This window comes from Benincasa hispida, chromosome 3 (assembly GCF_009727055.1).
Source record: "Benincasa hispida cultivar B227 chromosome 3, ASM972705v1, whole genome shotgun sequence".
Taxonomy (NCBI): domain Eukaryota; kingdom Viridiplantae; phylum Streptophyta; class Magnoliopsida; order Cucurbitales; family Cucurbitaceae; genus Benincasa; species Benincasa hispida.
Window position 1 is genome coordinate 21,777,506 of NC_052351.1, and position 10,829 is coordinate 21,788,334.

General features: G+C 36.6%; 2 protein-coding genes across 2 annotated transcripts; both read left to right on the plus strand.

Annotated features, from left to right (window-relative positions):
- The first annotated feature begins 678 nt into the window (after positions 1-678).
- LOC120072877 (receptor-like protein 44) lies at positions 679-2,234 on the plus strand. The gene has a single exon (XM_039025401.1). The coding sequence runs from the start codon at positions 1,083-1,085 to the stop codon at positions 1,893-1,895; it is 813 nt and encodes a 270-aa protein (XP_038881329.1). The 5' UTR covers positions 679-1,082; the 3' UTR covers positions 1,896-2,234.
- Positions 2,235-4,490: 2,256 nt separating this feature from the next.
- LOC120072630 (DEAD-box ATP-dependent RNA helicase 16) lies at positions 4,491-10,829 on the plus strand. Its single transcript, XM_039025049.1, has 15 exons — positions 4,491-4,751; positions 4,993-5,151; positions 5,269-5,358; positions 5,499-5,627; positions 6,909-7,009; positions 7,310-7,424; positions 7,829-7,960; positions 8,292-8,357; positions 8,480-8,656; positions 9,053-9,148; positions 9,487-9,618; positions 9,707-9,789; positions 10,029-10,066; positions 10,152-10,366; positions 10,503-10,829. Exons 1-15 carry the CDS (start codon positions 4,584-4,586, stop codon positions 10,551-10,553), a joined length of 1,752 nt encoding a protein of 583 aa, XP_038880977.1. The 5' UTR covers positions 4,491-4,583; the 3' UTR covers positions 10,554-10,829.

Consider the following 10,829-nt stretch of genomic DNA (forward strand, 5'->3'; position numbering starts at 1 on the left):
ATGATAATGTATAATTTAAACCATCATTTTTGTCTTCCTTTATAATTTTTGAGGTGAAAGATGTAAGTTGTTTAATTTATTATATACGTATATGTTATTTAAATATTTAAAATAATTTGAAAATTTTGATTTTACTTTCTACTCTTTGTTAGTGGCCCACTATCCAAAAATCTCTCTATGGTTAGATTTTTTTATTTAAATCGATACATTCCATTTTGTTCTTCTGAATGGAAAAGAATATACATAGAGTTTTTTTCCTAAAGAGTTTAGATCTCTATCCAGACACAAATTAAAGCATTAGATAGGTTAACAATGATATGATATACTTTTAACGTATTTCATATTTAATTACTATGATTGAAGGTATGTGATTTATTTTATAAAAGAATATGAATTTCATCATAGTATAAATACTATTTTATAACGTGTGAATTTGAAAATTGTATTGTCCTGATAAAGAAATATTATTATATTAAACAATTAATTAGAAATAACGGGTGGTTGTTGAATTGAGCTGAGTCTCTAAACTTTAAGAGTGTGTTGTGGGGGGAGTAAGTGACGAAAATACCCTTGGAGTGGTCGCTATCCTCGGCTTCACATGCGCAGTCGCCGCCCCCACAAGCGTAGCCGAATCCCCCAAGGCGCAGACCCCACCCCTCTCCTTTTCCCTGTCTAAAATACTCTCCCAATTTCATTTTCGCACCCCCACCATTCCCAGCTCCAGTTTTTCCATTTTCTCCCTTCTTCTTCTTCTTCCTCCTCCTCCTTTCTCTCTCGCTCTCACTGCCACCACCTCCTCCTTCTTCCTCCACCATCAAAACCCTTTTCTCACATCACAATAAATCCCCTCCTATAAGCTCGAACCTCAACCTACCATCTCTACACCCAACCAGACTCAGAACCACTACCCTCTGCACCTCCCTACACTAGCCATTTTTTTTATCTGGGTTTTTATCTCTTCCTCCTTCTCTTTCTCTGTATTACTTTTTCTCCCAATATTCATAGGCAAATTAGAGTTCTGAGAGCTCTAATTTGATTACAAGTCTGTGGGCTCCTCCCTCTCCTCAGCCTCAGCAATCAGTATGGTTGATTGCACCCTGCTGATCTTTGGCTTGTTGGCTTTCGCCGCTTTCCCGTTGTCTTCTTCAGATCCGAACGACGAGGCCTGTCTCATCAATCTAAGCCAATCTTTAGAAGACCCAACTAATTCACTCCATAACTGGACCCAATCCAACCTTGCTAACCCTTGCAATGGCTTCAACTCTTACATTCATGGTGCCACTTGCAACGGCGGCCGTATTTACAAACTTTCCCTCAATAATCTCTCCCTCCGCGGTACTATTTCTCCTTTTCTTGCCAACTGCACAAATTTACAAGCCCTCGACCTCTCCTCCAATTTCCTCACTGGTCCCATCCCTTCCGACCTCCAATATCTCGTTAATCTCGCTGTCCTCAACCTCTCCGGTAATCGTCTCACCGACCAGATCCCTCAGGAGCTCGCATTTTGTGCTTATTTGAACGTTATCGATCTCCACGACAATTTGCTTACCGGTCAGATTCCCCAGCGATTGGGTCTTCTCGTTAGGCTCTCCACTTTCGATGTCTCTAATAATCGTCTCTCCGGACCAATCCCCTCCACGCTCGGAAATCGAAGTGGGAATTTACCCAAATTTAATGCCTCTTCCTTTGAAGGCAACAAGGATCTTTACGGCTACCCTTTGGCGCCATTGAAGAACAGGGGCCTCTCCATCATCGCCATTGTTGGAATCGGTTTAGGGAGTGGACTCGTTAGCTTGGTACTCAGCTTCACCGCCGTTTGTATATGGCTGAAAATTACCGAGCGGAAGATGGTGGTTGAAGAAGGAAAAATTAGTCAGCTCATGCCCGATTATTGATCTTAATCACCCATTTTCAAGCAGAGATTAACGAGTTTGTAATTCTTGATAAAATTTCTGTTCAGGTATATACCATTTCCCCTCTTTTTTTTCCTCTCTCTTTCTCCCCCTTCCTAAACCAGTTATGGTTTAGTCCTTTTCTTTTGCCTTTTGTAATTGGGAGATGCTCTCTCGATTCAACATCGGAGAGGGATCTTTTTTCCTTTTTCTTTTTCATTTTTTTTTTTTTTTTTTTTTGCCTCTCACCTTTTTAGCCATTTTCTTCCCAAAACAATCAACAATGTAAAAAAAAAAAACCCATTGGTTAAAATCAAGATGCGCTCCCATTTTCTTCCATCTTATGGTATATACTGTGTTTTCTCTGTAATATAAAATTTAGTGCTGCCTTCAAACAGTTGCCTCATTTTCTTTAGCTGTTCGAAGACAGAAGCACAAAAAACTTCTTTACATGGTAAGATTTGTATAGTGAGTGTAAGGACAGGACAAGAAGCAATTATTATTGATTTCACATTTTGAAACTCGGCTTGGAGTTGGAACCAACCAAACATACACACAGATTGCCTATGTGCTTTACATGTTCCGCCCTTGTCTGTTTGCCAATTTATTTTGGTCAAATTTGTTCTCTTTATACCTGCCCCTTTTTTGTTCTATTGTAGCTTCAATCACTCCTCGCACATCCATCATTTTCTTTGTTTTTCTAAAATTTCTGAATGTCTGGGCTTTACTTGAATTTAAGCCATACCGTTATTAGACTCTACTGTGCAATTGCGTCAGAGAATTCCCATTTTCCCCCCCTTTCCCTTTACAAATCAAACACTGTTTAGTTTAGTTTCTTGTGAAGCACAAACGCCTTTTACCCTAAACTGTAGTTGAGGTGGCAGCATTATTACCGCCTCCATCTGCCGAGTTGGACAACTTTATTTGAAAAAAAAAAAAAAAAATACAAAAACTGATGAAACTTTTATTTCTTTTAGTTGAAGTGTCATAAAATAATATGATGGAATACTATTATTATATTTTGCATATTTATGGAATATGATTTTGTGGGTTGGTTGGTTGGAGAGATGGAGTATGAAAATTGAAACTCAGAGGAGTCAGTAATACTGTTGTGGATCAGTCCAAAACTCAAATGCAATTCATTGAAGTTATCTGATACAAAACGGTCGTTGAATAGTAACAACTTTGGAATTTACTGACGGTGGAAATGGAGAATGAGTTAAAAGAATCGGAAGGAAAAAGATTTTAAAATGCTTATTCCTTAGGAATGGAATGAAACTGATTCCAAATTTGCAAATATTCTTCACAACTTCTTAATCCAAACAGGAAACAACAAGAATTAGACAAATACGCAGAAAAGTTTGTATGATGTTGGCAACAGCGTCTGTAGATTACAGAAAGGAAAAAGTGGGGGAAAAGGATTTTGGAAAAAGATCAAAAGGAGAAGTAAAAGTTAAAAGTGGGTAATTTTTCTTTATAAAAATAGACATTTGTTTTTGGAAGAAAGGTTTGTTGGTGGGGCAGGGATTGTGTGCATGTCATGATCAGGAATAGCACTCATCTGTTGAGTGATTTAATAAAGAGGGTTTAAACCGACAAGTTATGAGTGTACTATCGTTTGAGTTTATATGTAAGTATACTATGCCGATAATTATTAATTAATGGGAGTAGTATCCGTATTAGAGAAATCTTCTTCGAGTTTAGACCTCAGGCTCGCACCGAAAGTAAAGGGGAAGGAGATGAAATGAGTGTGAGAAAGAGGACGATGGGTCAAAGTCAAACATGCTTTCATTCCCCGAAATTAATGGCTCTTCCGAGAATGGCATGCATTTCATCATGAGTTGGGCCCCATTTGCCACCCATTCTTTGGGATTTTTCTTTGGGCCTGGGCCATCCATTGTGGGGCAATTGTCTCTTTTGGGCTTTCTTCCTCCCAATTTGTTTACATCTTTCTTTTCTTTATTCGTAAAAACTTTGGGAAATTAGTTATAATTATTGTGCCTAATAAATGCTTTGCATTTATGCTAAAGGGTGTTGTCGTGTTCAACAAAAGTTCAATGATACGATTGTAATTATTAAAAGGCAATCTAAGTATATCTCAACGTTTTGCAATATATTCCTTCGTTGTTCGGTTGTTAATGGGTTGAAAATAAGAAATAGAATAAATTAAAATTCATATTATTTTATTTTTCAGTTGAAGAGTTCATTGGATGGATAAAATTCACGAGGGATGTATTTTAGCATTCAATGGCCTAAGGCCCTAAAGTAGGTGTGGAGCATCTATGAATCTATATTTTAAATATTTAAATATATTAATTATGACATTATCGACGGAAATTATGATGGGTGGGGAGGCGTCATTCAAATCTATTGGACTATTATTTCTAATTATTTTCTGATTATTTATGAAGAAAATGAATAACGTCCTCCTCTTCTCTCCAAACAAAACGACTCCGGTATTCATAGCCGCGCCACGATCGCGAGCCGAGCGGCTTCTTCCATGATTAAAAATGGGCCCGGGCTCAATCATTTTGGGCCACTCGTCTTCAAATGGGTTTTTGACCCGACCCAAGCCCAAATTCGGCTCCTCACAATCTCCGATTCTCTCCCACCCAAAACCCTACGAAACCCCTGGGTTTTCATTCTTTCGGCTTCTATTTTCGGTTGATTGGTACTGATTCTACTTGAAGCATGGAGAAGCTTTCTAAAGTAGTTGAACACGAGGAGGAAAAGGAAGGCGAAGAAGATGACCTGAGTTTCGAAGAACTTGGATTGGACCCTCGTCTAGTTCGCGCGTTAATCAAGAAGGAAATTCAAAAGCCAACACCCGTACAACACGTCGCAATTCCGTTAATTTTGGTACGCAATTAATCATCAGTGACGCCTCTGGTATTTGTTTCATTCACCCCAAGAACTGCGCTCTCTGATTTGAGGGAGGGACTGTTCAATTCTTGATGCAACGAGCTTGATGCTGCTTTGTTGCATTTTAGTTACTGTTTTCATGCTTGGAAAAGAAAATTTCCAAGTTTTGATTTATATATATATATTTTACTTTTCGCTCGATTTGAGGAAGTATTTTTTGACCTTCTATTTGTCTCAGGAAGGTAAGGATGTGGTGGCTCGGGCGAAGACTGGTTCTGGGAAGACTTTCGCATACCTCCTTCCATTGCTTCAGAAGTTGTTTACTGGTTCTAGTACGAAGAAGAAGTCAGGTCCAAGTGCAGTTGTTCTGGTTCCGACCAGGGAGCTAAGTCAGCAGGTATTGCTTTTCTGCAAATGCATCTGGGAAGGATTTGAGGGAGGTTGTAGTTATATTTCTAGTTTAATATCTTTAATTGATCAGTCAATGAATTGCTTATGTGCTTTATGCATACAGGTTTATAAGGAAATTTCATCTCTTATTGAAACCTGTCGAGTTCAAGTGAAAGTTGCCCAATTGACAAGCAGCATGTCACATTCTGATTTGGTTGGTTCAGGTTCATTTTTGTTTACACAAGTATATTGGAAGGAATAGATTCTGAAATAAACAATTAGATGTAGCAAATAGCAAGGTGACTCAGGCTGTTGTACTGGATATTGAATCTATTTGATAAATGTCTATTGCAGCGAACAGCATTGGCAGGACCAGCTGATATCATTGTTGCTACACCTGCTTGCATTCCCAAGTGCTTGTCTGCCGGTGTTCTCCAACCAAGCTCCATTAATGAGTCACTTGAAATTCTTGTTCTGGATGAGGTAATATTATGGTACTTATTTGATCAGCATTCTTACTTCTCATTTTTTCAATGGGTGGTGGTAGATGTGGATGTTCATGGTTCAACTTTAAAATCTCCTTAGCACTGCCAGGCGGGGGGGGAAGGGGAGGGGTGTTGGGTGGGAGATTGGGGAAGGAAGTGATAATATACTGATAGAGGCATATACAAAAGAAAGAGAATGGGGTATTACAACCAAAGTCTGAGGGTTATGAAAAGGCCTCTCAATTGACAAAAATATGCAATAAATCGTATTGTCAAAACAATTTTGTGCGAGAACACCATGACGAAGACGGGAGGCAAATGAGATCCCATAAACCAGTTGAATTGGACTCCGACCTCCCAAAAATTCTTTGTTCTTTTCCAACCATATACACCAAACACTGAACACATCGTGCCTATAAGCAACCAAGTGATAGAACATGAAGAAAATTTGGGAAAGCATCAGTTCAGCCCATAAACTGAGCATGTTTATTATTATTATTATTATTATTTTACTCAGCAGAGTGCATGTTTCTCTGAGTCTGTTTTGCAAAGAATGCACGGCTCAAGTGCTCGTGTTTCTTAGATTGAATAATAGTGGCTGAGCTAAATGAAAAACATCTATTTTAAGTGGTAATAAAAGTTCATCAGGGCATTTTCTTCTGGATTTTTTCCCTAGGAATGCTACATGTTGTTTTATGTTAGTAATTTGATTTTAGAATCATTGAGAGAGGAAAAATATGGACTGATACTTGGTGTAGTTTATTCCAAGGAGTGATATATTTTATTTCTTCTTATCAGAAACACTCTATTTATTTATTTTTTATTTTTTAATAATCAACTATTGGATCTCGTTTTACTTGATTGGAGGCCCTTTCTTTAGTTTGTCTCCTTTTGTGTGTGTGTGTGTGTGTGTTTTATTTTGTGGTGATTACAAATGACATTTTCAATTAGAAACTGAATAGGACAGAGTAAAGAGCTTAAAAGAGTGCTTTGTTTTACACCCTTCCACATGTTTCTGTTCTACATGTTTGAAAAACTGTGATTGTTATTGGTGATAACAAATGACATTTTCAATTGGAAACTAAATAGGACAGAGTAAAAAGCTTAAAAGAGTGCTTTGTTTTACACCCTTCCACATGTTTCTGTTCCACATGTTTGAAAAACTCTGATTCTAGGATTTTAAAAATATAGAATCCTGAGTTTCTTAATATCACACTGATTAAAAAAATTCTTATAGGACTAAGTGTTGGTAGATAAATCGCTTCATATTTGTTTTCAGGCTGATTTACTATTGTCATATGGCTATGAAGATGATATAAAAGCTTTTGCAGCACATGTCCCACGTTCCTGTCAATGCCTTCTTATGTCTGCTACATCAAGGTTGTTATCTACGCTGCCTTCACAAGTTGTATTTTTCAGTGCCTGCGGAGTGATATGTTCTTGGAGGCTTTATGTTGCTCGACTATGTTTTAACTTGGTGGCAGTTTGTCCATTTATTTATTATTTTTGCATATGTTATTGTTATCTATAGAGGACGACATGTATCCACTCTTCATTTTCTTAGCTTTTAGCTATCTAAAATTAGCTTGGTTGAATTTTATCTCATTAGTTTATGGAATTTTATGCATCGTTTGATCAATTAATGGGGATATTTCATTTTGGTCTTTGAATATCTGACAGTGCGGATGTTGAAAAATTGAAGAAGTTGATCTTGCATAATCCCTTCATTTTGACTTTGCCTGAAGTGGGAGACGTCAAAGATGATCTAATTCCAAAAAATGTTCAACAATTTTGGGTAGGTTCTTCTGTGCTCGTCATTGAAAAATATAGTATTCACTCTTGCCCTTTATGTGAACATATCTACATTGGTATCCTCTAAATACAAAATCATTTAGATTGGTACTCCTGGAAGTTTGTAATAATCAGTTTTTAGAAAAATCAAGGCTATTCCTTTTAACAATTTTCAGAACTTAGTGTTTATGAGTTTACTACGAGTTTACTTATTTAACTTTTTCTTGAAAATTTGTGTGTGAGTTTATTATTCTTTGTTCTCATTTTAATAATTTCATTTCCTGGACTTTGACCAAGTGCTAAACATTCTTTTGTGTTTATTATTCATATATAATTTTTTTCTTTACCTCCTCTATAAACTTATATTTGAAAAGTATTGATGTTTGTGTCTCCTTTTATTGTTACAAGATCTCATGCGATGCTCGAGACAAGTTACTTCATATTCTTTCACTCTTAAAGTTGGACTTGGTTCAGAAAAAAATTCTCATATTCACAAATACCATAGACATGGGCTTCAGGTTGAAATTGTTTCTGGAGAAGGTAAATGACTCTGGTTCACTTTTTTCTTCTGTTCAGTATTCCTGAAATATTATTCTTAACAAACATATTTTCATCTTTATTTTATTTGTACATTCCTTTCTTTTACGTATATCATGTACAAAGTTATCATCTAGTGCAGATGATTTTGGATCATTCTTGTATACTATTGTTTTCTTTTTCAGCAGCTTCTTTGGGGATAGAGTATTTTTATTTAACTTCTTTATATTTCTACTTCATGTCCATGATAACCTGAGATGCTCCCCTTACCACCCATCCTAGGTGACCTACCCGAAAATTTATTATTAGCTGATTTGCTCCTTACCTCATGCAGTTTGGAATTAAATCTGCTGTTCTAAATGCTGAGTTGCCGCAAAATTCTCGCCTCCATATTCTCGAGGTATGCCTATTTATAAAAGCTTAGTGTTGGTACAGATTACATGAGGTGGTTTAATGCTAAGCAATTTTGGTGTGTTATTTACCTAGTATATATGTTTCGTTGCCATTTCTTTGGCTCGACAGGAGTTTAATGCTGGGCTGTTTGACTACCTAATTGCAACCGATGACAGTCAAACAAAAGAAAAAGACACAAACGAGGACAGTAATGTTGATAAGAGAAAGCCCAGAAAACGTGACAAGCAAAAGATAGATTCTGAATTTGGAGTAGTACGAGGAATTGACTTCAAAAATGTTTACACAGTATGAAAATCAATCTCTCTCCCTTGTTTCTTCTGACAGTTGAAAAGTATTAAATAATATGTTTTGATTAAAATATGTCAATTATTCTTTAGTTACTTGGTATTTTGTACGTGGTAGATTTTTTATGAACCGAATCCCTTGTTTTTCTGTTCATCTTTTGTTCCATGGTGGGAAAAGAGAGGTCATGATTTTTTCCATTAATTTATTGCTTTTAGGTCTCTTAATGTGTTTGTCATTCATCGTATAAGTAATTTTAATTACTACTACCCATGTATATATTACCTTGTATTATGTGAATTATCAATGATCATGCTACATAATTTACTTATTGTCTGATAACTGATATTCTTTTTTTCACGCAAGCTTTTAACAGCACCTTAACTGCCATATGTTCAGGTTATAAATTTTGAGTTGCCTCCAAGTGTAGCAGGGTACATACACCGTATTGGACGTACTGGAAGAGCTTATAATACTGGTGCATCTATCTCATTGGTTGGTATTTTAAGATACTGTTTGTACTTCATGTCATTGTAGTGATTATTTACTTGACATTTTCTTTTAGGGGTTTGATGTTTTCTTATATCTCTTGTTCTGTTGACCTATTTAATATTTTACTTTGTTAATTATAACTGCCCTCTATGTTGATCTCCTCCAGTGCTTCTACATCCTTTTACACAGCTAGTGAGCTTGTGTATTTGATTAGATAGTATCTTATGTTGTCTCCTTGTAACAGGAAGCATGTGTGCTTGGTAAATATAACTGCAACGAATGTTGGTGTTGATATCTCATTAATACTCTCTGTTTTTCTGTCTTCCTCTCTGTCGTGATAGGTTTCTCCAGATGAGATGGATATTTTTGGAGAAATACAATCTCTTCTGAGAGCTGATGGGGATACAGACATTATTGTTCCTTTTCCATTACTTACTAAAAATGCAGTAGAGTCTTTACGTTATAGAGCTGAGGTTTGTGTGATACATATAGCATATTTCTCAAGGTTGGCCATTTAGATTTTAAACTTTCATTGTTGATGTAATCTGCGTGCTTTTGCAGGATGTTTCTAAGAGCGTGACAAAACTTGCTATTAGAGAATCCCGAGCTCTGGATTTGAGGAATGAGATTCTTAACTCTGAAAAGTGAGCTGTTTCCCCTACTTCTCCAAATTTATGAAAAATAGTGCTATTCTCTTTGCTTTATGTTCGAAAAACAATTATTTTCCAGCTGCCGTGCCACTCAAGTTGTAATCATACTCATTTAACCAGCATGTCCTTGTCTCTCTTATCGTGCGCATAATCCAATTTAACTTGTAATGTAGGAGTGTTATTACATCCATTTGATGAATTTATAACATATTCTCGTTCTGCTTCCTGTCTAGATTGAAAGCTCACTTTGAATCTAATCCGAGGGACTTAGGTAACATCTTTTGCTGAATTTTTAATTGTTTCTACCAACATTTACCCATCTATGCTGCATAAGTTGATTGGACTTTCTCGTACAGATTTGTTGAAACATGACAAGATTCTAAGCAAGAATCCCCCTGCTCCTCACCTGCGGGACGTGCCCGACTATCTTGTTGATCCAGTAACTCAAGAAGCCAGCAAAATTATCAAACTTGCTAGAGCAGCAATGGGAAATGTGCAGTCTGGCCGTCGGCGTGGGTTCAAAAGAAAATCTAGAAACGATAAAGATCCTCTTAAAACATTTTCAGCTGAGGTACGTCTTTGCTTGTTTCAATCTAATGGTAATCTCAGAATAGTGATTGCTAATGGCATTCTTGCCTTGTTTAAACAATTTGATCCTTCACTAACCTACTCGTTGTTAATTGCATTTTTGACTTGTTTAAAAATAGGCTCCAAAGAGATCACGTCGTGGTGGTGGGGAAAAGAGCAGGCAAAAATGATGATCAAAACAACAGACGCAAGAAGAATTCTGTCTGATTTTGATGTTTTTTGGCTTGTCGATCCTGAATGGGTTGATAGCCAGTGGATCACACAATTTTGTATTGAAAACAGGTGATAAATTATAGTTTAACAAGCGTGTTTCAATGTAATAGTGGCGATTTTTTCAAAATGAAATTAACGTTTAAGAGCCTTGTAATTGTTGCTTCACCGTCAGAAATCAAACATGAATGGAGATTAAAAACGATCTTTAGATAGAGGCCTGTATGATTGGGATT

Excerpts from the sequence above, each read along its gene's own strand:
- LOC120072630 (XM_039025049.1), top strand. The coding sequence starts at position 4,584 with ATGGAGAAGCTTTCTAAAGTAGTTGAACACGAGGAGGAAAAGGAAGGC. Across the intron at positions 4,752-4,992 it reads TCGCAATTCCGTTAATTTTG|GAAGGTAAGGATGTGGTGGC; the intron begins GTACGCAATTAA and ends TATTTGTCTCAG. Across the intron at positions 9,149-9,486 it reads CTGGTGCATCTATCTCATTG|GTTTCTCCAGATGAGATGGA; the intron begins GTTGGTATTTTA and ends CTGTCGTGATAG.
- LOC120072877 (XM_039025401.1), top strand. The coding sequence starts at position 1,083 with ATGGTTGATTGCACCCTGCTGATCTTTGGCTTGTTGGCTTTCGCCGCT.